The following is a 27,935-nucleotide window of genomic DNA, read 5'->3' as shown; positions in this document are numbered from 1 at the left end:
TTTCTAAATGCTACTAAACCAATGCAACCCTTCAAGAAGACAGAGCACCAATTATGGATGATGTCTCAAACAAGAAAATGCAGCAGGAATTGGATGTAAAGCCAAGAGGCTCAGCTTTCCCCTCTGTGGTTTTCACTACCACAACCAACAACCACAATTTCTAGTTGTCTCCAGACGTTTGCCTCCATGAGACCAGAATTAAAGGGAAGTAAGAGAGGGTACAATGATTCAACAACAGAGAAAAAGATGCACGTGGTCTCAAAGCCTGGTCAACAGTGACTATTTGTTTATTTTTCTACACAAACATAACCATCTCTGGCTCAACACATGGTACGGGTGCCACAGAGCTCAGCTCTTTTCTTACTCAAACATTAAACTCTTTTCCATTTCTTGGAAAGCATTTAATTCATTGCAACAAACTGCTACAACTACGTCATCCAGCTTCCAACTAGCTCATTGGCAAGCTGGCTTTCGTTGTGGCTCACTAAAAAACATTTAAAAAAATAACTCAACAAAATGCTTTTAGAACTGGAACAATTATACTGTATGGATAAAAAGCATAAGACAAAGCTTAGAATTAACCCATCAGTGAATGTTGCCACAACATATTTTTAAATCTATAACTGTTTACCTCTGTCTCCTATATTTGTCACTTCTTTCTCGCCCCCTTCCTCCCTCCTATCACCTCTTCTCTTATATATCTCTCTTTCCAAAATATCCCAAGAAGTGGCCGCTGTGGGATGCTGCCTAATGTGAAGGCTTTTACTGCGATGTTAATTAAGGTCACTTTCTAGGCGGGTACGGTGCGTCAAGGTGTCTCAGGGGCAGACACAGGAGGACAGGAATGGGACTTAATACTGTTATGTTTGCTGAGAGCCATGTCAAAGTCCAGCTTTTGGCCGTTGATAGTGATGTCCATGCAGCCGTGGTAAAAAGCCGTCACAGGGGTGGCAGGTAACGGGACGTCATCTGCAAGAGAGCGAGAATGGGACAGCCAGTGAGAATGACAATGACGAGAGATGGTGGTGAATATAGCTCTTTTTACTACCAAGGTCACAACATGCTAAACAATTTAAATATATATACTAGTAGTATTTTTTGTAATTTTTTTATTACATTAACAGGTAAAAAAGAGGTGTAAATAAAAGATTCCAGTAAACCCCAGGTTAGACTGACTTTGCTGATTTCATTAATTTAGTCATTTATTTAACAACAAATCTGAAGAAAGAAAATTGTTTGTTCAGAGGAAGGAGAGGTAACTAATGACGTTTTAAGCCAAGGCTTCAGAGGATTACAATATCGGTCTGTCTGTCGGTCCTTCACTTTGGTCCAGGCTGAAATATCTATTGGATGGCTTGCCACGACATCTTGTACAGACATTCATGGTTCCAAGGAAACGTCCCTAATGATTTTGGTGATCCTCTGGCTTTCCTCTAGCTCCACCATGAGGTTGGCATTTGGGTTTGAGTGAAATGGCTCAACATGTCCCTCTCAGGATGAATTGTAATTACTTGAGCGCCATCATCTGGTCAAAAATGTAAATGTTTGAGAAAAACATGCTCTGGTTTATTGAAATTTCTTTAAATCAATCAGAATCGTCATGGGGCGGTGCTAAACTCCACACAGAGCCGCTGCAAAACAGTTGTGCATGAGAAAACTCAGATTGGACAGCTAGTCTAGCTAGCTGTCTCAATTTACTAAACAGTTAACAATAGTCCTCATAATTCCATAGAATTTAAAATTCCAACACAAAGAAAGCGGAAGGAAATGGAAAATGCATGCATCCGGTGGAATTTCCTACAGCACTGGCGCAATCCCGGAAGTGGAACGCTTAGGATAGAGACTACTGTGACAATGACAGCATGCTGACATTAGCATTTAGCTCAAAGCACCACTATGCCTAATTATACCCGCTAGCAAGAGTTGCCAACAGTTATGTTCCGATGTTAAAATCAAGAAGCTATTCCATTTAGCTTTGCTTTGGACTTCTTTAATAAGGACATTGACATCCCTGAAAGAAGTTTCTTAGAAATAGATGAGGACTGGTTGGCATTTATACAGTAAGTTATTATAGCCAGGAATCCACATCAGCCCTTTAATAGATACTATATAGCTAGTAAATCATGCTCATAGTTACTTTTATACTTTTACCTACTACTAAAACTAACCTGGTATCCCACCAATGTATGTACTGATGGGGTTCTGCATGGTGCTGTTGAGGTGCTTCAGTGCCTCCCACAGGGCATCAGACTTCATGTAGGTAACAGTGGAGGTATTGGCTGAGATTTGGATTTCTTTGGTAGACACATTCAGCTGCACAGTCAGCCGGTCAGGGTAACACAACATCAGTGAGTCCAGTGTTGCCACGGAGACACCGTCCAAGAACACTTGCAGGTTCTAGAACATGGAGGTCAATAACATGGCAAATTTTAACAATGGGTGTTTTTGCTTGTATATGTGTGCCAACATGCATAATAATACATATGTGCTTATTTCCAACAAAATTATGAATGAACTCACAGCATCTTCTCCCTGCGTTACCACAGCGACTGACAGGGGGACTGTGTTGTTGTGGACAAGAGCAAAGAGTACACCTGTGCTGCTGGACGGACGTATGTTCATCTTTACATCCACATTCCAGCTCCCAGAATTATCTAGTTACACACGTACAAATAGGAAAACACAAACACATTTCTTACAGCAGGTTGGACATTTAGGAACATTTCGTCTCATGTGATCATCACGTTCCTAGTTTTACTCAACTCTTGCAAAAAATCTTTAAATCTTTAAAATCACATGGTCTTTTGAGAAAGTCTGTGTTCCTAAAACCCTGAGAAGTTCTGTCATGATAGTGAATATATGTAACATACAAGTATAACAGCTACAGTAGAAACAACTAGACAGTACACAAGTATGTATACTGAGCAGCTGTGCTGGTCTATATGACTACATAAGACAGGTCTTTGTTCGAAACCAACCTACTTCTTTCTGTGTGAAATTGTATATTCGATTTGTGTTTCCTCCTCCAGGTGCTTCTCTTTCCTCCCAGTCCCCCTAAACCACACATGCTTGATAACACTCCTGTTGCTGCCCTTAAAGGCACCATGCTCAAAACCACTGTGGTGTGGCTACTCAAAGCTCCAACATGTTTAGGATGGATTGAATGCAGATGCCAAACTTCCCCATAGGGATTAATAAAGGATAACTTCATTTACTCACTGTAGTCAATGTCGAACTTTGCCAGTCCTGCACCAGTGAAGAAAGACCCTCGTTCCACATGCACAAAGCAATGTTTACTCCTCTTCTCGTGGATGACCTCCTTTACCCCAGATGCTCCCTGATTCATCAGGTTCCAGCCCCGGATGCAGCCGTCAAGTCGAGGGTTGATCTAATGAATCCATGGATACACACACATATTACAAGACTGGCTTGGAGCTGGCCCAATGTAAATTCAGATATATTCATTTTGCTATGTTCTAAAGGTGATTCGATTAGATGTGGTGTGCTTTCAGACGACCTCCTTACAGGTTTGATGAGGTTGTCAGTGCGGTTGGGCAGACCAGCGATGTAGACCTTGGTTTCTAGTTTGCCGTTAACTGAAGTAAAGAGACTGTCAGGGCTGTTGATGCTCATCACAGCTTCCTTGCTGATCTTCACACTGATGCTGCTCTCCAGTTCATCCACAGAGATCTGCATGTTTCACATATCATCATAACTCTTTCTCACTGTACTGTGACTCAACACAGTTTAGCACCAGAGCCTATAGTTACACACAACACACACTTTCCATTAATTCAGTTTATCGATTAGCACTTGAGCTACCACTATGTTAACCATAGTGGAACATGTTCAGTATGCGTAGGGACATACTGGCCTACAACTCTTTCTTACCACATGCCACTGTCCATCATTGATGGCTTTACCCCCGGTGGTGACCTTGGATGTGTGCTCGTTTTTGAACTGGATTTCAATCTGTCCGCCTCTTAGCCCCAACATGAACCACGAGTCCTGCGAGGACTCTGCGTACAGCACAACTCCCTCAGGGTCAAATGTTCGGAAGTCAAACTCTGCTGCAAACCTAACAGCAGAAAGGGAAAGACGGAAATATGAGTTTACACAGTAATCTGTAAACTGTAATTATGTGCAAATGTAATTGCATTATACCAGTCATTTAGCCCAATCACATTTCCAGGCATTTCCAGACATTGGGAGATTACAGTATTATTACAATCCTTTAGGAAAATAAGTACACAACATTTGTGTGTGTGCGTTTGTGATAGACCCTCACTTTGTGTTCTCCGGCAGACGGAAGCGCAGATAGATGACAGGAAGGCCTGCAAACTGCTCCCCCAGGTAAAGCATCTCATTGTGTCTGTGGTCATACAGCTCCACACAAACAGGGATTCTTTCACAGTACCGCTCATCCTCCGCCAAATGGAGACCCTGACGACCATCACAGTGACACGCGTAGCTGCCCACCGTGTTTATACAAGTCCCGTCGCAGACGCGCAACTCACACTCATCTATATCTAAAAGACAGGAAGAGAGAAATGTACAGGTCTTTGGTTCAATGTCTATGGGAGCTTTTTATTCAAAGTGTGTGATTACAAAATGTGTACTATCAGTGGGAGCCAAACATAACAACAAAAAAAGGTTCATTAACTCAGATTTGACTTGCCAGTTTAACTATATCACTCTTTGTAAGACAGGAAGAACAAATTGAAGTCTCACCATTGCAGGACTTGGAAGTGAAGTTATATTTGAAACCCAGGGGACATCGGCACTCATACATGCCTGGCGTGTTGACACATTTGGCCGGTTTTTCACACAGACTGGGGTACATCAGGCATTCATCTATATCTGAAGAATAAGCAGTGACAATGGGAAAATGGTATTGTGAGAATTTGTAAAATGAACTGAGTCCTGATAAAAAAAAAAAAATGCAAATAAACTATATGGAGTTGTTGTAATTTTGGTACATTGGTGAAAATAATAAATATTAAAGAAATGACAATAACTGAAACCTCTTATAATTGCATTTTTATCTGCAAACAGTTGCTGCAGTTCTGTTTACAAAACGTGGGGCTTAGGAAAAATGTGAGTGTCATTTTTAAATGTTTTCTGAAATTTTGTTGATGAAGAAATTAATAATTTTATTTTTAAATTATTTGACAGATTAATTGAAAATAATTATTTATTGCAGCTAACTTGAATGTTCCAATAAAAACTAGTTAAAACAGTGTTTGCCTGCAACAATGCTTTTTAAAATAACACCATCAATCACTTGGCGTTCATGTAATGTCTCCTAAATCTCCACAGCCCTTCAAAAAAAAAAAACCCAAGCTAATTTACCAAACTCAGTCCATATTTGTCGAGACTTTGTACTCAACAAGCCTTAACAAACTCAAAGATAAACACTGTGTGACCTGCCCACACGGAAGAAGGACAGATAGAAATGAATGAAATGAGACAACAAGCATCTACAACAAGCAAGTTCTAACAGCTTAAAGATGTGAGTCTGATCTGTTTACAGCAAAAAGGATGGAACATCTTTTCAGATGTTAAAGCTGTTCACATTCTGTTACATAAGAGGTCACCTCAGGTCAGTCAGATTTAGAAATAACAAATGGTTCAAGTCCTTGAGGACAACAGCTGGACAACAGAGTATTTGTTATGAAGTGTGAGGGTTCCACCATCAATATGATCAAATAAAAAGGCGGTATAAAAGGAATAATAAACCCCATCACAACATGTTTTCTTGCTCAGCTGCTTAGTAGCGCTATATGTCCCTCTTTAATGACAGTAAAACAGCTGGATATCTTCATGTATAACCATTAATATAGGACAAACACACACGCACACACACACACACACACTCAGTTCATGAGACTTGCCTTTGGTGTAATTTAAATGAATAAACTTTAAATGATTGACAACATTATTGTCATAAATTGCAACTAAAATAAATGTCTTACCCACGCAGTTGACTTTGTCATTGAGGAAGTAGCCGTCTTCACACATGCAGTAGAAACTACCGGGTAAGTTGTAACATTTTTGGTTACATCCCGCTGGAAATTCAGGATCCGAACACTCATCGATGTCTGCCCAGTCAACACATCACACAACAACATTTATCAGCATCCAGTTAAATCATTTCAAAAAAAGTTAAATACATCAAGTCTAGTCCATCAAGTACAAAATACTGACAATAAGCAGATATATGCATATTTAAAAAGCTCAACCAAAATATTTAAAATCCCAAAAGTTTTATCAGAACTCACCTTCCTCACAGCGGGGCCCCTTCCAGCCGGGTTTACACTCACAGGTGAAGGAGGCCTGTCCATCCACACAGCTCTTTGAACCCTCCTTGTAGCATGGAGGTGGTGTGCACTGGTCGCTGATCTCTGACAAACAGTTATGGACACACACACACACACACACACACAAACAGGATGGTAATGAAACCATTTGTGTGGAATGACCTTTGTTAGCCTATTTTCTACTACAGTAAAAAGCCCCTCACCTCTCACGCAGGTGCGAAGGTCTGAGGGGATAGCACCCGAGTTCTGGTTGTTGATGCCGACCCGATGTGAACCCAGACAAGCTGCAACAAAGAGTTTTCTTTTTTAGAACAGACTACTAAAGGCAAAACAAAACCATTGTTAGAACATAATAAACACAATCAATTCTGCAAACTTACCAACATATTTGGGGTAGAAGTATTCCTGGAAAAGACAGGCAAGAGATTGACCAAGGGTTTCACATTTAAGGAAAGGAAGACAAAGAAAGGAAATTACAGGTAGCTGTTCTCTGGATAAATGCTTTGTTCGAAACGTTCATAATTTAACATAAATCTGCATGCAATATGCAAATTTGCATGTTTTTTTTTTTTTTTAATTATACTGAAAGGAAGTTAAACATTTCAAAGTTTTAGCGTCTGATGGGTTGACCAAAATATTCAAACAAATAATCAGCAAATTCACCAATAAGGAAAAGAAACGTTAGTTGCAGCCATAGTCTGATCTATCACTTGCATTTTCTTTCACTTTCACGGTTTAACCCATCTCTGATATTTCACTTGTTCTTCTTTCTCATCCCCTTCCAGGGAACTCTGGAACCAGGCTACTTTGCCCTCGGGACATAACCAGTAAGATCAGGGGCAGCTGCGCTTATCTTACAGTCTCTGGATGGTTCTCAAAGATCTCCCTGGCCTCCTCCTTGTTGCACAGCTCCTCGATGCACTCCCTCTCCAGGTTGCCCTTCTTGCTCTCCTCAAATAGAGAGTTGGCTCTCTTGTGCCTGCTCAGGAACTGGGAGGCTGTGTTATGGCTCAGGACTGATAGACAAAGACAGGCAGATAGAGACACACACACACACACACACACTTAAATATGTGAAGCTATCTTTTCATTATCAGTGTTTGCAGGTTAGCTATCACAACAACCAGAACTGAAGCCTATTTACTGTGCAGTGATACATTCACATGTGTGATTAATACAACCAAGCATATGGAACTAAATTATAATAACACATGACTGATCCCAGCAGGAATTCCAGTTCTCATGACAGATGGCCGGTGTCTGCATGCACAGACCAAGTGTGGACAACCAAATTATTCTTCTGTGAATTGGCTTGAAAAGAAGAAAAAAAAAGTTCGTTGCGAAACCGTTATTTCCCAGAAACCACTAACAAGCGCAGCTCATATTCTCCAAGCATTGTTTCGCGGTGTAGAGTCACAACCCCTTACACTTTTTTTTAAATTTTTTTTTACTGTTTGCTTAGAAAGTTATCAAAGTCCTAAAACCGTTCCCAACTTGTCACATCCAGGCTGAAAGCTGCTTTCAGTCCGAGGCACTGACACTAAACAAACTGTCGCTATTCCGTGAAATACTTTACTACGTAGGGTTCAAAAAACCAAACACTTGCATACTTACATCGATGAGCATTGACGAGCGTCACGAGAAATACGAGACAAGCCAAGGATTCCCCTAGTGCCTGTTTCTTACTCCACATAGTCGAGCCGTTTTTCCTGCTAGGCCACGGTTTGGCTCTGATTAAAGACTGGCTGCTGAGAACAGAAAAACGTTATTCTTCCCGAAAGTGTTTTCGTAGAGACGGGGAAGTGGAGGAGGCTGCCAGTTGGGGTCTGAGCGTCGGCAGCTAGGGAGCGCTGCCCACACACACACACACACACGCAAAGCATGTTGCGTTGAGTGGCTCCCGGGTGAAAAAATAAGACAGAGAAAATGGTCTATGAGCAAGTGTTATTTATGCTTTCTGGTTATTTTTTTGTATTATTTTAGTCAAGCAAGGTGTTTAGTAGCTAGCATCCAAAAGGCTATTATAGCTTATAACACTAGCTAGCTAGCTAGCTACTTTCTTAACTACTGAGGAAAGAAATGGAAAAGTCACACAGCAAACTACAGGCCCGGCGTAGAGCCAACCGCCATGATTACACTACATTTATTTGACAAATTTATATTTACTAGCAGTGGTAGATAATTAAGTCTTATTACTCAAGTACTGTAGGCCTAAAGCTGCAGTGGGTAGAGTGCAAAAAAAAAAAAACAGCATTTGAATTAGAGTGAGACCTCTTCCCGCAGCGCCCCTCTCCCCTCTTTGTCACCCGGGCAATCCATGCGCAGAAAAGCCAATAGGAAGGCGCGCGCTCTCTCCCTGAAATGTGCTGTGATTGGCCAAAGTCCGAGGGCTAGATTTTCTGAAAACAACGGCGCTGCTGAGAACCTGAAAACAAGTGGAGGTGCAGAAGTCTAGTTTTCTCTCAGACCACTTGAATTACACCATTCTGAAATATGGTTATGTTTTTTTTGCACACTCACGCTTAAAATAAAGTGCATACCACAGATTGAACTACAGTTTTGTGGTAGGCCTACGTTTCTGCTGCTTTATACTACAACCACCCTACATTTCAAAGGAATATTTTACTTTTTACTCCACTACATTTCTTCGACTGCTTTAGTAACTAGCATTGACTCTATATATGGGAACTAGCTACCTCAGAATTCAGATTATTAATACAAAATATAAATCAACTGCTATGATGATGTATTATTAAAGGTTAATCTACCAAGCAGTATATAACGTATATCAAACAAGCCCCACCTTTACCAGTTGCAACATTAAAGCGATGTAACCTACACATTAATGAATAAATAAGTTACGTTCCATATTCAGATATATAGTACAAAATATAATAACAAATAATTTATGATATTCTTATATTAATAAGCCTTTTTAAGTATTTATGCACTGCGTGCTATGTTTACTTTTCTGAACAATGCAATACAGTATCTCTACAATAAGACAAAAGAAGGTGCTGTACAGGCTACATGTTGATTCTCAGTGGGTTCACTATTATGATGTACAGTGAATCACATAATCGTTAATAATACCAAAAATATTGTTTTGGCACAAAAACATGGCTTTATATTATGGTTGCTTGAATGATATTGCAATTTGAATCCAGTATGCCATGTTGTGTTGTGAGGAGTCTGCAATTAATATTCTAAAAATGAATGCACTATGGTGCAAACTGATTAAAGTTTCTTGACATCTGATGTTCCATTGAAATACTAGGATAATGGGGGTCTTTCTTCAGCATTTACACAGACTGGCATACATGCAATACGTGCAAGACAAACTTGGACAAGGATTTGATTCGACATGACATCAATTTGAAATTATGAAAAAGCCAGTAGACCACAGTGGTAAACAGCTTGACATCGTTTAGAAGGCATTTGTCAGAAATTGATTATAGATGTTAGACTTTTCCCGGAAATAAAAGCACAGGGGAAAAATATAACAATAGTTGGTTCTGTTCCATTTGTCAGATTAAGCCCTACCAGGAATGTGCATATTCACTTATGTTATTAATTAGACCAGTGCTTTTCCTGGTATGTCATGTCATGTATGCTGTGAAAAAGTTCGGAATAATTTGACTCATAAAAAGATGAAACTTGGACCCAAAGAAAACATAAATGTTTCTGCGACACAGCTAAACACATGATTTTACAAAACATCTTTACTAATTGAAACAAAATGAAGCACTTGATGTGTGTCTGTACAGTAGGAGGCAGACGGCACCGTTTTACACAACGACAAATACACCACATTTGCATTAATATTGGTTTCATTTAGTTATTCGAGGGGAAAAACACATCACATTTTTACCATCCATTCAACTGTTTTATGTACACATGTTACAAGCTTATTTGAATACTTTGAAAAAATATTTGTAAAATACACTGTTCTCCCTTATAGTAGTATGTGTTTAACCAAGGAGGAATTTCACTGCAAAACGTCAGCAGATGTGCATTGATAATTTACAATAATTTGATGGGCTTATTGAGGGGTGGTTACTATTATTGCTGAAACGACATAATTGCATAGGCTAATCCCGTTTGTGGGCTTTGGGGTGGAGGAGTTGCCGTTACTGTAAATGGCATTACCCTACCAACTCAGCCGATGTTTCTGGGAACTAAATATGAATTACCAAGTTAGGGATGAGAGACAGAGCGATTTGGCGGTTTTTACTTCAGTCCGAGTCTCCTAGCTCTTGGCAAAAAAAACACACGCATTGCTGAGTTTCATAAACCTGAGGAGAGTTAGTGACTTGTGGAAACAAAAACTCACCAAAGTTCAGAGGTTACAGCAGCGCTGCTCTCTTAATGTTTCATCAATGTTATTACTGTGATACATACAGTACATAAAATAAGTAGGGACAATATATTGGCAAAGGTTCCTTGACATGGAACAGTGGTTCTATACAAGTGGAAAGAGGAGATTACACCATATTAGGCCAGAGTACAGTAACAGTGTTACCACACTCCTACTACAGACTTTAGTATAATTACAGGCAGTGATTTTGTGTGGGACTCTGCCTTTCCTGACTTGTAACACTGGGGTAATTCAATTGGCAAAACAACTCATTACATCAGTCACTCATGCACATGTACTGACAAATGCACACTCACAAACACGCACTTACGCACAAAACACACACACCACAGTCATTCCATTCAGGTACACAGCAAGATTTCTGTATGACAAGACAATAGAAAACAGAGTCAAACTGTTGAGAACTTTTCTTATGGTTCATATTTATGAACCATAAGAAAAGTTCTCAACACATTCAATAACGAAAAAGATGTCATTGGAATAATTGCTGGTCTGTTTTTAAAACAGTATAGGTTTTGATGTATATAAAAAAAACATAACAAAACAATGACTTTTTTTGTTTGCTTTTTAAAAAGAGAATTTTATAAAAACGATGACTGGCATCCTGTGATCACGGGAACACCCATGAGGCTACATAACCAGGTACTTTGATTTTGAAAATACAAAATTTGTCAAGGTTTGTAGTCATAGTCGCATAGAAGTGACTGTGGAGGCTACCGTCGCTGTGACTGCAACTATTCTTCAAATGTAATGGTTTTGGCACGAGGGAGTGCTAATGAATTTGAAAGCCAATGAGATTGGTTGTCTTTAGAAAGTGTAGAACAAAATAAAACAATAACAATACATCCTGTACCTTTAACAGATTGTGGGGTGCTTACCGGTAGGATTCACAGCAGGCAGTGTCTCAGAGGAATGCATATAAATAGGTTTAAAACTACAGGGCGCAACTTTTCCAAAGTAAAAAAAAAAGCTAACTCACTAGTAACTATCCAATTCACAATCATATGTTCAGACAAGACTGGTAAAATGTTAGTATATCAGTTAATTAGAAACTAAAAACTCTCCGTGTTAATGAGCTGTGCTAACATGTATTTTCTGCTTTGACAGTTGAAGGGATAGTTTGGCTTTAACAACCTTTTCTACTTACACAGTGTGAAACATACATATGCCTTTAATATGTCTGCCTGCAGTTTGAGGGTGTGTTAAATTATCATCTTATCAAAGCTGAGGCTCAATGACTGGATGTCGGGAACAAATAGCAGGACCTCTTAAAAGCAGCAAAACACAGCTTTCCATTCATATGATCCTGCAACTGAATCAATTACACTTTTCCGATATGGATGTGTGTGCATGCTCACCAAGGTTGGACAACCAACTTGGCAAAATGGTGCTCAGGGCCCCAGACCTACAGGAGCCCAAAAGCTCTAGGCTCAGCATGTAGTTTGTTGTAATTTCGTTAATAACAAAATGTGTTTATTAATCCTTTGTGCACACTTCATACTATACACACTCAGTGGTCACTTTGTTATGCATGCATGTACAGTCTAATGCAAGCCAATACATAAAGTCTAATTTAATGATGTCTATAATGATCAGGTTGTTTGACACTGTCATAGAGGCATTATTTAGTTATATGTTTATTGTTGAGTTCACAGTTAGAGATGCAGTTGTTCTGAACTGCATTATATTCAGAGGTGTTTATTCTGCCCAACTCATGAACTGTGTGTAAATACAGACTAAAAATAATAGAAACACCTCTCAATGATATGTAGTACAGAACAACACCACCTTTAACTTTGAACTATATACATTTTTTTAAATCAATTTCCGACAATGTCACCAAAAAAGAAACACTATAAAGTTTGTAAAGGCTGAATTTATGACAGAGCTGATTTGCAATAGATTGTACCGGTGTACCTAATAAAGTGGCCTCTGAGAGGATATTGTGATATTTGTGCTTATGCACAGATTCACAATTCATGATTGTGGGAATCAACAGGGGCCCACAGCATGCAGTTTCGCCCTGAGCCCCTCGTGGGTTAATCTGGCCATGATATCAACAGAAACTGGTTCTGCAGTTGGACATTATATACTATTCTTTGTCCATCAATGGAGATCAAGATGGCGTTTAACTTAATAGCCATCCAGTGTGTTTTATCTTACTTTAGAGGAGCTGCAACTTGAAACCGATGACAGAAAAAAGGCATCAATGGGGTTGTCTGACTCAGTGTCAGAACTCTCCAAAAAAGCTATTCCTTCAACCCAGGTACTGGTTGCACAGGAGCATGATCTCCAACAACAACAGAACAAGGCTTCAAATGAAATGAGAAAACTTGAACCTATACATGTGATAGCATGTTGATGATAAGGATTAATAACAAAATGAGGGATAAAATTGATAGCTAACATTGATGACATCAAGCTGCTCTCGACTGTGCTTGGTCCCAACAATCACTTCTTGTGTGCCCTTGACCTTCACAGCCTTCCTGAGGAGGTTGGGGACAAAAGATGAATAAAAAAAAAAATAAAAAAAACATAAGTGAAAACAGAGGAGAAAAATGACAGCCCTCCCACCTTCTGAAGTGAAATACAATGGAACATTTCAACAATTAAAATAACCAAATACAAATCAAACAAATAAAATAAGCTTTTTGAAAGTGTGCTGCAAGGCTTGTTCATCCATAGATTTAGAGGCGATTAAAGTGCGTGTTGGTCACTGTCAAAACTGTCCAGTGAAAATGTATGTTTGTTTAAAACGTATGTTTGTTTCTCCCATCACACATCACAGACCCACATAGATATATGGTATGATTATCTCTTCATTTGTACCCCTCTTTTCCTCCACAACTGTTCTGATCTGAGGTCACTTCTCCAAATTTGGAGTGATGAATCTTGAGACACTGCAAAGAAAAATTCCATCTACACAACTCATTCAGTCTGGTACTGACTCTTAAAACTCTTACCACCTTATTCAGGTGACACTCATTTCTGAAACAGCTTCACTAGCTTCTTGAAAAGTCGTGAAACGTTCTCCTTGAAGAATGGATACATTGCATTGGAAATAAATCCTTCATGACTTTTCAAAAATCTTGTTTTAAGGGAAAAAAAATAATGATTTAAAACTGAACGCTAGATACTGAGGATTTTTTAGATGGATTTTCTTTGCAGTAAAGGAAATATTCCGGCTGGTTCTGGGCATCATAGAAACTGTACACAGGGCTAGATGGAGTAGGTGGAGCACTCAGACTGCTGGCGGACGTAGCACTGAAAACTCTTGTCTCCAATTGGATGCTCCCTGAGGAAACAAAAAGAAACAGGGTGTTTAGTTGTTGGCAGGAGGTTACAGAGTGCTTTTTGGGGCTAAAAATAGAACATAAATAACAACATTTTCTGGCAAGATCATCAGGTGCTGAACAGAGCCGGAGGCAAAAATTATGATGCCAATATTAAGTTAAAAGGGATACATTCAATTTCCATCATACTCTGTACATGTTAAATTAATAACAGGCAATTGTGGAACGTATGGCTGCACCACCTGCTGGTCCAAAGGGAGAGTTACTCTGTATTGAACTAGATTTTACACTTAAGATTTTCCCCACAGGTCTAAGCCTCCATTGCATTTTAAACAAAATAACTGTAGTTTATAACAAAACAACTACAAGCATGAATAAACAACAAACCACATACTGGCTGCCTATCTTTGTCTTCTTGAACTTGTCACGTTTGTACTTGGTGTGCTGCTGCTCCAAGGTCTGCACAGCTGAAACAATCAGTTTCAGGGTTTTGTAGGTCTCCTGGGGGTCGTCGATGACAAAGCTGGAGTACTCCTCCTGTTCGGGCCCGTCGTACACAGACTTACTGCCACAAGCCTCTACAAGGGAACACAGCAGGCAGAGGAGTGAGCGACGGAACAAAAGGGACAATGTGAAAATAAACACGGGATGGGTGTAATCATGCAGGTGTGTGCTCACAAACACTTGTTTCAGCGTCTGACCTTGCATCTTGATCAGTTTGGTCATGTATGTGCTGAACAGGGAATAGATCCTCTCTGTCTCTCTGTCTCCGTCTACATCCAGCTGGATGTTTGCTGGGAGACTGCTGAAAACAGATGCAAACAGGAGGGTAAGAGAGTGGAAACCTGAAAAAAAAAGGAAATCTGATGTTCGAGGGATTTCTGACAACTTTACGTACCCAGTGCAGGGTGTACACCCGGGGGCCGTGTCTGCTGAGAGCTTGCAGCAGAGCCAGTGGCCGTTGAGGTAGGCTGAAGGATGGTAAGTGCTAAGGCGTTTGCGGTTGCACTGGCTGACTTTGGTCAGGATGTCAATCCAGTCGCGCGCCTCGACGCAGTTGTTGGCCTGGATGTAGAGCGCACGCTCCGGCTGAATGACCTGGAACATCTGGAGGAGGGAAGAAGGAACAGTAAGTGAGGAGAGAATCTAAATACTTGTAGGAGCTATTTGGGCCAAACGTGCAAAGCTCCACAGATTTGATGGCTGTGTGGGGTCCTTACATTTTTCATCTTGAAAGACTCCTCCTCTAGCCTCTCTACAGCCAGAATGTTCTCTATGGGAATGCTGCACAGCGCACCCTCCCCTGGATGTAGAAGGAAACATATCAGACACGAGAAATGACATAGAAAGTTAAGGATAGAGGAATGTGTAAAATGATAATTAATTACATTTAGTAAATTCAGTAAATTAAATTGCAACGTTAGTCTGACATTTCATTGTGCATCGCATCGTGGGACAACAGTCCGCATCAACAGCAACATAAAAAACGTTTTTTAGTCTGCATAGTGACTATGTAAGAATACTTTATTTTGTCACTTTTGAAAAGCCTGTTATGTAGTATGGGATTTAGAAATAACTTGTCTCTATGTTTTGGCCCGTTCTGTTAGAATGCAGCATAAATGTTTTGCCTGCTCAGTAACTTAACCTTCACCATATGTGTTGATTGCACATTGTGTTCAGACTAAACGTATATTCAGCAGATTCTCTCCCTCCTGCTGATTTCTAACACAAACACACACAACGACATAAACAAACAAGGCAACAATGCAAACTGTAAGGAGGCTCTTAGAACCTTTGACCGCACCTTTTGTTTTGTGGTAGGTAAACTCGTGATTGGTGAGGCGAAACCATCTCTTCTTGAAGTTCTTCATTCCAAACCGGTTTCTCCCTTGTGCCCTCTTTATCATAAATCTGAGGGACGGAGGGGGAGAGAAATGCCACTAAAAAAACTGATCTCAGAAATATTAAAATATATCACTGCATTTGAATGTATCTGGCACAATGCATCCCTTAATTAAGTGCTAAAATAGTGCAGTACCTAAGTATAAATGAATTACTTTGCATAAAACAATTGGTAAAAAAAAAAAAAACATCCATTCCATTCTACTTAAAGGAATCCTTTGCAGTCACTAGTCTACATTTATCATTCCGTTTACATGCTTGCAGTTCCTTGTATTCATGGCTGCTGTACATGTAAGAAACATAAGTAAAGCATGACAGTCAGATTTGGCAGCCTATGAGTCAGAAATAAGATGGGTCAGCAGATCAAAGGTTATAGTGTGTTTGCATATTTTAGCCCATTACAGACAAATTGTGTATAAATCACAACGGAGTTTTTGCCAAATCACAACACAAGATTTCACACTGATTTCTTTTTAATGGTTTCCATTTTCTTTCAGAAGATTATGGAAATCGTCATGCAGAGACTTGAAACTTGAGATAGGTAATACATCACACTGAACATTTCATGTCATGTTTATTTTTACGTCAAGGTTATATTTGCATGTCAAGTGGTATGGAGTATTTTGTTGGTGTATTGAAGGATGCTCCGACCCTCTGAGCTTTATTTAACCATGCACGAAATTAGAGCTAATCCAAGTTGATTAATCATTTAGATATTCAACAAAAATGTAATTGTCAAACTATTTGAATCAATTAATAATCATTTTAAAGCAAAAATGCCAAGAAATATCAGTTTACTGCTTTTACAATTTGTTGCTTTTCTGTGTTTTATATCACTATAAACTACATCTCTTTGGTTTTTGCATAGTTGGTTGAACCAAAGAATCTTTTTGAAGATTTCACAATAGACTCATTGAATGTTCCAATGTTTTCCTGATAATATAAATAATTTTTAATTGCAGCCCTACAAGAAAATTACATTACACTTTTAACAATGTTCAAACTTGTTTACTTAACTCGCAACCTATTAACCAATAGATCAATAAATACATGCATAAATCCACTGTGATGGATTTTCTATCTCAATGGAGTTTACAATATTTGTGAATTCCTTCTCACAATCTAATTAAATAAATTAAACTAGTAAGGGGCCTGGAACTTGAAATCAATTTAACAAATGATGGCATGCATTGGAAAATGTCTGACAAGCATGTGATGTATTCACTATTTGTTTTTAATAGGCAAAACCACTGGTATGGTCCTTTAAGGGAAGTAAACACCAGGATGTCTCTTTTTTTATGGTTTGAGGGCTAAAGCATTCATGTAATATTATTATTATAAACACCAAAGCTACTACTCTACACCAGGAAGCTGTGCACTCTTTTCACACTACTGAGCCAAGAATGTGCGGGTAGTGATATTGTCATACTCTGGAAAAAGGGGATAAACGGTCAGGATGCTAACTCCTGCTGTCACTGTCACACTAACCATGTCTGGCATGGAGAGGATCGAGAAGGGCTATCAGCACTAGTGAGGGTTTACAACCCTAAAGGTAAACACCTTACTGTATACCATAACAGCCACTGTACGCACTGACCTACTGCCGTGCGATTGCAGAAGGAGTACACTCCATCACACAGTGCCAGACCGTGTAACAGATATAAAGTAAGGTGCAGCAGCATGTACAGTAGTACAGGACGTTGGTGGGAGAGAAAATGGCCAGCTTGATTTGGTGGGGGGGTTACAGTGCATACACAGGGGGTCACAAGGGCAAAGCCTTTATACAGAGAGCTCTTACCTGCCCTTGGTGCCTTTTGACCCCTTCCCATCAACCCTCTTTATAGTGAGTTTTACACTCCTACGCCCGGTAGCAGAAACAAAAGAGGGTGGGGATGTTGTTGAGCGATGTGCTGGCACAACTACTGCCAACCGGAAACTCTCCTTTGCTTCACAGCCTCATTAGAAATGTCATCAAATCAACAGCCCATTTGTTGTTAGAGAGGGCTCAGTTTACAGCTGCAGGTATATCTTTTACTGTAAGGGGTCACTTTGGAAATTAATCACACCATGAGGGTGTGTAAAGTAAGTAAAAAGTTAAGGGTAAAATCCAGCTCCACTTTATTGACAACATAAAGGACTGGTTTGACAATTTTGGAAATACACACATTCTCTTTCTGGCCGAGTTGGATGAGGAGATTGATATCACTATGTATCTGTGTCAGTGTATGATACATATGAAGCTACAGCCATCAGCTGGGTGTTTTTTTTTAAACTAGAATAACGACCAGAAACAGCTAGTGTGGCCAACGATCACAACAGTCCAGCTGCCAGCACCTCTAAAGCTCACTAAAACATGTTACATCTTCTTTGATTATTTCATTCTGAAACTGAACTAAACTTCAAAAGCAAAAATATGCCCCTTTATGGTTAAATGGGTTCCTGCTCCTGAGCAGTTGCCAGGCAACTGGTGGAAAATCCAATAAGTTACTGGCTTCAGGCCAGTCAAGAAATACTTCCTTGTAAAACGGAGACTAACTGTTTTAACACCTCGGCTTTTGTACGAATTAAACAAACAATAGATCCAGCGTTTAATTAGTTACCCTGCCTGCACAGAGCCAGGGTAACTCTTCCCCCTTCTTCTAGCTATGCTAACTGGCTGCTCACCTTAGCTTAACATTTACCATACAGACATGTGTGTGGTATCAATCTTCTCTGCCAAAATGTGGAACTATTCCTTTAAGTTATTTCTGAACAGTTGTGCCCAAATGTCAACTGTCAAAAACTAGAAACAAGTGCCAATACAACCTTAATGAGGTCGTAAAAAGAGAAACATTGAAGCTGCTCAATTGGCAGTGAAAAGGTGATGAGTTATGGTAACATCCACAGTACATACGATTACAAAACCTCAAATTACTGTTACATACATTATCTACATTAATCTAATATCACACATGTAGGACTTCTTAGCAGTGGTATCGAGAGAGCTTTTTATAGACTCTTTGATAGTGTTTCTTTCCATAAAAATCAGTTTTAAAATAAGTTGGCTCCTTACCCCTCTTTCAGCATGATTGGTGTTTCAATACTCTTCTGATCCCATTTGCCAGAGGTGGAGATCAAATCCAGGAACTGTGAAGGTAAGTAAAGGATTTCATTTTTCATATTTATTATGGAGGTCACATTTGTTCCATCTCACACGACATTCAAGTAACTACATTCTTTCCAACCATGAAAACCATGCTTGGATATGCCTCTATCCACTCCACTTCTTCAGTCCATTTTAAATGTCTCCACTATTTCATTACACCTTTCTCTGAGTTTATCGTCATCTGACATACAAGTCAAAGAGAATATCTGATTGTTTTTCTGCAAACTGGCAGAGATTTTTTTTGCATGTTACCATAAAACAATCGGAATACTCACATTCTTCACAGCGTCCGCATATTTCTGCTCATTGAAGTAGTCGTAAAATGCAGCCATGTAAGACTCTTTGAAATTGGCCTTGAAAGGAAAACATGGAAAGAAAGAGTGACAGAGAGAAGAAGATGAAAGGAAGTCTTAGTTCAGTTACAGGAATGAAAATAGAAAAATACACTTTAATGGGAGAAACCTACAGATTTAGACTTGGCGAGACTTCCCAGGGTCTGGATAGTCTTGGAGATGAGGGTGAGGGTTCGAGAGGTGGCAGGATCCTAGGGACACAAAAAAGACATGAAATCAAATCTTGAGAAATCACTTATCACCATAAAAGCACTGTAGCTATTAGCAATATGAAATACAAATATAAACATATATACACAAAACGTTATTGTTTCCAAAGTAGAGAACTCTTCAACTTTCTTCAAAAACTTCAGCTTTTAAACCTGCATGAGAAGTTCTTGATGTGGAAATTTGAACATAAAACGATTATCTAAAAATAAAATTAACTACATAATTCCAGCAAAACTAACTCTGCTGAGGAAAGTCATGAAATATTTTTGAAAGCAACTGTTTCCAAGGTTGGTTATGAACAAGATTGTTAAACTGTTTGCTAAATATTTTCAGCAGCACTTATTTTCGGAAGGATATATGGGTCTGTATAATATATACAGTGTATACTTCATTTTTTAAAAATAGATAAAAGCCACTCTTAAAATGAATAAATCAACGGTGGATTGATAGAAATTCCACTGAATGCACAAACAAACACAATTTATTAAGATGTAAAAAACTGAGATGTCTAATTTCACAATCCAGAATCAGTTTGATATTCCCTGGATTGCCTACATAAAAATATATCATTCAAGGGAAAAAAATTTAAACAAAAATACATCTAATTTCAGCAAATATACCATTCAAATGTTTGTCGACTGTATATTTGTTTTAAAAATCAGACTCACTGGATGGTGCGGCCTTAGATGGAACAAGTTTGGGGAGAGGATGGCTGGAGCGAAGAAACGCAGGAAAATGAAACTGCTCACTGCTGTGTATCGGACATCTTGGTCAACTATAGAGCAGATAGCAAAAAATGAAGAAAAATTGCTTGAATTACATTCCATATACAGAAGCAGATTTGTTCAATGTCCAAATTATATAGACACTTAGTCATTTTAGCTAATGACTATAATTATATATGTTTCATCATAACAGCTTGTTACTTATGTGACTGCTGTGCCCTGTGACAGCCAACAGGAGGCAGCACAGTATGTGACACAGGGTGTGCATACTCTATTCTCCACATAAAGACCATAATAAGTGTGTGGGAGGCCTTAAGTGTTCTCAGGGTTGACACAGATAGCAGGGTACAAAGAAAGTGTCCTTGGACATCTCGCACATCCAGTTCTTTATTGTCTATTTCCTGTTCCTTAATAGCAGCTTGTCTTCTTATTTCCCATGTTACTTCTAAGTCATTCAGGAGGTGAGTTACCTTGGAAACGCGTGGCAGCGGACTCTCTCAAAGAGAAGAAGATATCGCACATGACGGTGGGGCAACGAACACCAGAGGTGGTGATAACATTGAAGATACGGTCCACATACTGACGAAGGTTTTCCTGAAGAGGGGAGGCAGGGCAGATATGTCAGATAACACCCTGAGCCCGCGCACACACACACACACACACACACACACACACTCACACACACTCACACACACACACACACGAACAACACACTTATTTTCTCACCCTGTTCGTATCCAAGTTCTCAGACTCTTTGAGCTTGACTGGGTCGATTTCACAGGATTTGTGTTCTGTGCAGATCTGTGACGAGAGGATTGATAACTGATTTAGCAAAATACTCTTAGAGGTGCTACAGAGAAAGTTGTGACGTAAATGAAATATAAAGAGTAAAAACAAACAACCATGGATGTATTGCAGTGCCATGCCCCTACCTCGTCTATGATGGGTTTGAGTGTGACTTGCAGATAGTGCATTCCTGCCAGTTTCATGGTCTCGTCAATGCACTTGGAAGTCAGTGAGTTTCCTCGGAAAATGGTGTTGGGATCTCTACGCAGGGAGACATGGTGCGTTTTTTGCATACAAATCCAAGCTCCAGTTTAATAAACACCTTGATTTTTGAGTAATTTAATATCCTAATAGATTACAATATTGCAACTGCCCATACCGTCAGTCATATCAAAATACTAAGCTAGTTCATTTTCGAATGCAACCTGATGATCTAATTTCTACAGTCACTTTAATATACCTAATTTAAAACTGAAATTCATTCCAAATATCAAAAATACAACATGCAGCTGGCTTGTGTTGAAGAAAGTACTCCTATTTCTGCTAAGATAGATATAGCTTAAGCATACAGTATATCTGCCAAAGATACAACAATTATTTTCTAAGTATGGAAACTCTCCAACATCGGATGCATCTTTCTCTGCTGAGATAAATACTCTTCATACTGTATAATGTACACAAAATGGGAGAGGAACTTATGCAACAGCTGCACTGTCAGGTACAACTTTCTTAACTGAATTGTGCTGTGTAGTCAGGGAAAAGAGGCGACAAGACACTCACTGTGTGCGGTTGACTTCGGCGTGAGCGATGGCGCTGATGAAAGGCACAATCTTGCCGTAGTGAAGAAACAGACGCACGAGGGGAATGGCGGCTTCTTGTTTCTCTCGACACACCTCCCCCAGAGTGTGAGCTGTGGACGCCGACACAGGCTGTACAGAGAAGTGCAAGGAGTACACATGTAGCATTTAAACAGCAATGTGTAGAGAGCTAACAGCACAAGATACCGCTGGACACATTTATATACACTTACCTCTACATTAGCAGAGTGTAGCAGTAGATCTCTGAGGGGAGTGTAGTGTTCGGAGGGGAAGACGTGGTCCTCAGTGTAAACGATGTTCAGACGCAGAGAGCCGAGCTCTTCTACCTTAACTGACTTCCCTCCGTTTTCCCTGGGCTGAAGAAAGTACCTGAGTAAGAAAAATATGATCAGATCTTAGATCAGACCATGATGAAAGGGCAACAAACATTGAACAATCATTTTAAAAATGACTGTGATGTGGATAGTGTTGCTAGTAGCGACGAAACCATCGAGAAATATCACACGACTCTGCCGTTTCTCCACAGCTCAACAGAGCTTTAGAACATCTTTCAGCTTTTGGTTTTGGGTGCCCAGATAACTCAGTTGGGAGAGCGGGCACCCATACATAGACATTTACTCCTTGACGCAGTTTGATTCCTTCCTGCGGCCCTTTACTGCATCTCATTCACCCCTCTTTCTCCTGTAATTTCTTCAGCTGTTCTGTCAAATAAAGGCCTAAAATGCCTCCCCCCCCCCCCCAAAAAAAAAGTTTAGAAGTTGGTGTAGACCAAAACCGAGCTAAAAAGGGATAGAAAATTGGAATTACATTCTTTGTATGGCCACAAACATGCGTCTTAGTGAAGGCTATTGTTAAATGTGTTAAATAAAAACTTTAAAGCTCTGCTGTCAATGTTGATTCCTGTTGCTATGGCTCTGCTGTAGCGGTGACAACACATATTCAGAATGTCAATTGACAATGATAATGAAATCAAACCCGTTCATCTCCAGCAGGGTACAGTGCAGTCCTTGTTCAGTGGGAAAAATGATCATAAACCCCAAATTATTGACTGTGTGAAAGGCGATGCCATTCCTCTCACCATGCGTCGTGGACACCAGCCTGACCCAGCACCCGCAGAGGAACTCGCACACCTCCCAGGAACTCATCGCCAAACTTCAGGTTGCTGGCGTTCCACAGATCCACCCTGAAGGCAAACCACAGGGAGAAACTTTAAGTTCAGCAGCACTGATACTGACACACTCACTTCAAAGCCCCTTAAAACATCTACTAGCTCACCTCAGTGCCAGCTTGTCAACATCCTCTTCTTCAACATCAAAATGCCGCTTTGTGTAGCTTAACGGCCGCGTCACCTAGAAATGGAGACATTTGATAAACATTTAGCATAAACCATGTGGAAGTCGGTTTTTCCTCCAGTTGCAGGGTCATCTACATATTGAAAGCAAAGGCTGGTAAAAGAAGAAACACAACACTGAGTCTAGAGCTCAAACCATTAGTTGATTACTCAAAGAAAATTTGTCTACAAACATTTTAATAATTGGGACATCAGATGCTTCACTATTACATCGCAAAAAAAATCATACGCTTTAGTAGAAAGCCAAGAAAACCAAATTGTTTTTCGAAATTGCACACTATTTTTTTATACTTATGTATATGTTTTATTTTTACATATCAATATATATATTTTATATATCAAACTCTAAGCTCATCTGGCAGATCTGGGTCAAAATGGGAGTTAGAGTTTAGAGTGTGGCAGGGTCCATGTAAATTTGGATCATTAAGAAAATTGAATTGAATTGAAATTCAAAACAATTAAAAAAGGACAACCACATGGCAAAAACATGATAGATGGCCTGTGTTTGCATGTGGACGTGGGCCTCAGAGGGGGGCTGCAGGCGGAAAGCACCACAGGGTATAAGTCCTGTTCATGTGCTGGTTGGGAATAAATGAGACGGTCTTGTCGGATAGAAATCAATGGGCCAGATTGTTTGGTGGTTTGTCTGAATCAATCATACTCTTGTCCTGCTGTCTTCTAGTGCTAAAGCGGGGAGGCCAGAGGGAGGAGCGACAAAAAACTGTCGAAGCTGAGCGGCTTGTGAGCGAGGTTTCATGGGAGAAGTGTAAAATGGGGTTTGTGCGTGAAAACAATATCTATAAATATGAACTCATGAATATAATTCATGAATATAAAAACATGAACTTGTGAATATAAAATCAGGTGAACTAGTTTTTCAAAGAGACATTCAAAGAAAAACAAATTCAACATTCATGTTTCCACTTTATTTACATAGATAACTTAGTATGGCCACTTTATAAGGTACACCTGTTCAACTACTCAATAATGCAAATATCTAATCCGCAAATCACATGACACAATGCATTTAATGCATGTAGACATGGTCAAAATGTGCTACGGTTCAAACCATGCACGAGAATGGGGAAGAAAGGTGATTTAAATAACTTTAAATGTGTTATGATTGTTGGTGACATACAAGTTGAGAGTTGGTTTGAATATTTCATAAACTGCTGATCTACTGTGATATTCACAAACAACCATCTCTCGGGTCAGAGTTTGGCAAAAACTACATGAAAGCATGGATCCATCCTGCTTTGTATCAACGGTTCAGGCTGCAGGTGGTGGTGTAATAGTGTGGGGAGTCAATTTTCAAACGCCGCAGCCTACCTGAGTAAGGATCGGTTGGGTGGTTATTAAATACACTGTACAGTACAGCCACATTGGCAGGGTCCACAATTAACGTCTTTGTGTCCACCAGCCAAATGGCTAGTGAACGTTCAAGTTTTACCAGCCACTCCATAGACAGCCATTGTTTTTGGCATGTGAGTGAGGCACAACTACCAGCTACTTGCATATTTTACATATTTTACATATTTCACATTTGGCTAGAAGATGCTGCTATATTTGGACCCTGCACACAGGTGTTTCCCACCTATTCTGGTTAATTGGACCTCTGCTCTGTTTGACGGTAGGTGAAACAGGGCTGTAATTACACAATTTTATAAAATGTCCTAAATTTACAAAAGAAAAAGCTAAAGATTCACCGAACCAACCAGGTGCAAACAAAAGTTATATGATGGTCAGACAGATTTCAATATAGCCCAGTCTGAGCACACCCACAATACTTAGAGGGAGTCTAAGTATGCCATGGGTGTGAGATCTGTACACAAAATTAATCAACAATTGCATTTGGTTGTTTTATTCAGTTGTCCCCATATGTTTGGCCATGCACTTTTTTTTTTAAACCTTTACTATATCTCTAGTTTTGACTGATGCCTAACATGAAGACACATCTTTACAATGACAAAGAAATTACTGTTAACAGCTCACACACAGAAATATTTACCTCAAAATAGAAAACCTCCTCAAACTGTGGATTGTTGGTTTTCCTCTTCACTTTTGTCTTCTTAGCTTCCGACCTGAGAGAGGCAGAGAAGTAGAAGGAGAGAAAAGAATATATATATATATATTTTTTTACAAAGTTATACATTATACATACAGCAAAGTTGTGACTGGTAACTGGGGAAATCATGTCTAATCGTGTGAGAGATCTGACCTTGAAGGTCCAAGTAAGGAGACAGCAGCGTAAGGATCACACTGGCCGTTGACGATTGGAAGACCTTGGCACTCCAACACTCTTTAGAAACACACACAAAACATTAATGAATAAGCACATTGCTCTACACACACACACATGTAAAACACTATGTTAATTAAATGCACCATTAACCCTGTGTGATCTCATTCAATGCACTACTCTGACTGCTTCACCTTATCGCCCAAATGTCAAGGACGATGGTACTAAAGGTTACATGGTGAAAAAATCTAATAGAGACAACAGATTTTCACAAAGTGCTTATACAGTATTATGCTTAGGTGTTTAGCGTTATACTATGTTAAGTTAAGAGGAGCAATCTTAGCTTTCTATAAGGGGAAAAAACAGCAGCACAAAAAAATAGAATAGGATAAAAAGATCTCCAAAATGTTAGGTGAGCCACCCAGGCGCCCCGCCATGATCAATCTTATTAATTACAGGTCAGCTTTTCCTGCTATGACATGTCAAAATGTCTGCAGTAACAAATGTAACTTGTAAACACATCTCTAATGAGCTAAAAAACAATAAGCATCTACAATTAGCCACATCATCTGTGGAAATGCTTAAAAATATACTTTGTAATACACTTAAATTAATAATCTGTATAAGTATTTAAGTGACTGAAAGAGACACAATGATATCTAAAGAGAGCATCATATCAACCGCCCCCTTTCAAAAGGCAGTCGGACTGAATGCCACCCGAGTTGTTTAAAAAAGTGCCTTGGAACACACTGAAGCGATGCTTGAGCGCATGTTGTGCGTGCGCTAGACGTGATATGTCTCCATTTGATCCAATAGCATGCAGAGCTAATCTGTATTGTCGCCCAAAAAATGAAAACCAGCAGCTGACTGTAAGGACGCATCAAATGGGTCTGGCTTCTCTGGAGTTTCAAAACCGACAATAATGGCGACTAGTTCGGCATACGATTCTGTATTTTACAAAAATAGTTAACCAAAACGTGTTTCCGGTAACATTTTAAGCAAGAAATAGGCCTTGTAGTTGCTCTCTTCATTTCAGGTCGACAAAGGTCAGTTTAAAAGATTTTTGTCAGATTTTGAGAGGCGTTTGTCACGCTCATCCCGCTTGTCATTTCCAAGTTAGCAATTTACCAATCAGATCGAGTCCGACTGCCCGCCTTCCCATGTCAAATCGCCCGAAATGAAAGCCGATGGCTTCTCCGACCGACAACGGCACGGAACACACCGAACAGACTCAAGATGAAGAGATAGAGGGGAGTAATTCCTTTTAGGCTGTTGGTGAGGATTGGTGCCAATTTTTAATCTTGTGTGATCAAGCAACTACGAACACAGCACAAAGACGATTTGAGAGAGGCCGGAGAAAGAAAAAAATTTAAATCAGAAGAGACCATGTCTATCATAGCTTCTGACTCTACAACACAGGGGTCAGACTGAGTTAAAGGGAGATAAAAGAAACAAAGCTCAGGTAGGATTTAATCCTCAAAAGTGGTTCTAGAGTAGCACTTAAGCATCTCTGATTAACAAAAGACTTTCTATCTATCTATCTATCTATCTATCTATCTATCTATTTTTCTGATGACATCATGCTGTAAGGGGATTACCATCCAAACAGGACAGGACGCCCAGCGGGACCAATCACTTGCTTTGTATTTCAGTGATGCACCACTACTCACACCACATGAATTAAACAGCAAATCGCAGCGCAGCCCTAAACTACAGCACCGCTTGCACCATCCTGCTGAGACACACACGCACACGCACACACAGACAGGTTCCTAAGGAATAAGGAGAGGGCTGGGTTAAGCATTACTAATGCCAGAGTGCTTCCTGTCCAATAAGCTTGTTTATATAACCCCTGCTTGGCCTACTATCCATCCCGCTCTCCTTTCACTCTTTTTCATCACCACTGTGAGCTCTGGCATGCCAGACAGTGGTGGTGAAGTAGACTTATTTGTTTTAGTCGGCATTACTCATTTGGGGTTAATGCGCCCACGTAACTTGTCAAAACAATTTGACTCAAATAAGAGGGAAATGAATTGCATCATAGTGTCAAAACCACACACAAAAAAAGCAGATGTAATTATGAGTCTGTCTCACAGACGGGTGAATGATTACAAGTAAGTGAAATTAAATATTAAATTAAATCAGAACAGGGACTTAAATATTTTCCACTAGTAAAGACTGTGTTTGGTTATATGTTTCTTGTCCTCAGATGCCATCCATGGTATGACTACATTTCTGTCTGCCAGCATTTTCCAGGGGTGAAGGAAGTATTAAGATATATCAATTCAGTAAAAATTACTGCAAACCACACTGTAAAAATACTCAATCAAATGAAAGACCTAACACTGAAAATATTACTCCAAACGGAACATCTCAAGGGAAAATCTTAGTCTGTGTCAAGGTCTTGGGGAGTTT

General features: G+C 39.6%; 2 protein-coding genes across 5 annotated transcripts in view; both read right to left on the bottom strand.

The window, feature by feature from the left end:
• Positions 1–253: 253 nt before the first annotated feature.
• pros1 (protein S) lies at positions 254–8,195 on the bottom strand. 2 transcript variants are annotated; one of them, XM_034879705.1, is made up of 14 exons: positions 7,935–8,195; positions 7,179–7,336; positions 6,701–6,725; positions 6,524–6,604; positions 6,282–6,404; positions 5,976–6,101; positions 4,732–4,860; positions 4,289–4,529; positions 3,892–4,078; positions 3,526–3,690; positions 3,216–3,388; positions 2,521–2,650; positions 2,169–2,397; positions 254–969 (listed from the first exon to the last, which is right to left on the bottom strand). In XM_034879705.1, the coding sequence occupies exons 1-14, from the start codon at positions 8,011–8,013 to the stop codon at positions 809–811; spliced, it is 2,007 nt and encodes a 668-aa protein (XP_034735596.1). In that variant the 5' UTR covers positions 8,014–8,195; the 3' UTR covers positions 254–808. The 2 variants fall into 2 exon arrangements, with proteins under 2 accessions (XP_034735596.1, XP_034735606.1); XM_034879715.1 differs by lacking the exons at positions 254–969; positions 2,169–2,397 and having other exon boundaries at positions 2,521–2,654.
• Positions 8,196–13,781: 5,586 nt separating this feature from the next.
• Positions 13,782–27,935, bottom strand: part of rasa3 (RAS p21 protein activator 3) — a 38,053-nt gene continuing 23,899 nt past the window's right edge. The window contains exons 6-25 of one of the 3 annotated variants that reach the window (XM_034879673.1): positions 25,500–25,580; positions 25,290–25,362; positions 23,206–23,279; positions 23,009–23,113; positions 22,143–22,299; positions 21,893–22,041; positions 21,259–21,373; positions 21,053–21,127; positions 20,797–20,920; positions 20,270–20,376; positions 19,505–19,582; positions 19,314–19,391; positions 18,946–19,019; positions 17,692–17,751; positions 15,796–15,902; positions 15,212–15,294; positions 14,890–15,098; positions 14,693–14,796; positions 14,386–14,569; positions 13,782–13,993 (exon numbers count right to left, since the gene is read on the bottom strand). In XM_034879673.1, the coding sequence (XP_034735564.1) occupies positions 13,918–13,993; positions 14,386–14,569; positions 14,693–14,796; positions 14,890–15,098; positions 15,212–15,294; positions 15,796–15,902; positions 17,692–17,751; positions 18,946–19,019; positions 19,314–19,391; positions 19,505–19,582; positions 20,270–20,376; positions 20,797–20,920; positions 21,053–21,127; positions 21,259–21,373; positions 21,893–22,041; positions 22,143–22,299; positions 23,009–23,113; positions 23,206–23,279; positions 25,290–25,362; positions 25,500–25,580 (2,113 nt within the window). In that variant the 3' untranslated portion in view covers positions 13,782–13,917. The remainder of the gene's footprint in view (positions 13,994–14,385; positions 14,570–14,692; positions 14,797–14,889; positions 15,099–15,211; positions 15,295–15,795; positions 15,903–17,691; positions 17,752–18,945; positions 19,020–19,313; positions 19,392–19,504; positions 19,583–20,269; positions 20,377–20,796; positions 20,921–21,052; positions 21,128–21,258; positions 21,374–21,892; positions 22,042–22,142; positions 22,300–23,008; positions 23,114–23,205; positions 23,280–25,289; positions 25,363–25,499; positions 25,581–27,935) is intronic. The other 2 variants (XM_034879682.1, XM_034879691.1) reach the window with 2 other exon arrangements.

The sequence above is a fragment of the Etheostoma cragini genome, chromosome 1 (assembly GCF_013103735.1).
Source record: "Etheostoma cragini isolate CJK2018 chromosome 1, CSU_Ecrag_1.0, whole genome shotgun sequence".
NCBI classification, from domain to species: Eukaryota; Metazoa; Chordata; class Actinopteri; order Perciformes; family Percidae; genus Etheostoma; species Etheostoma cragini.
Note: the sequence above shows the minus strand (reverse complement) of the source record. Positions and strands in the feature narration are given on the sequence as shown.

What these genes read in the sequence shown, in the direction of transcription:
- pros1 (XM_034879705.1), bottom strand. Translation starts at nt 8,013, where the DNA reads ATGTGGAGTAAGAAACAGGCACTAGGGGAATCCTTGGCTTGTCTCGTA. An exon ending in CACTTCCAAGTCCTGCAATG is followed by an intron (nt 4,530 to 4,731) that starts GTGAGACTTCAA and finishes CCTGTCTTTTAG; the next exon opens with ATATAGATGAGTGTGAGTTG. An exon ending in CGTCTGCCGGAGAACACAAA is followed by an intron (nt 4,079 to 4,288) that starts GTGAGGGTCTAT and finishes TTCTGCTGTTAG; the next exon opens with GTTTGCAGCAGAGTTTGACT.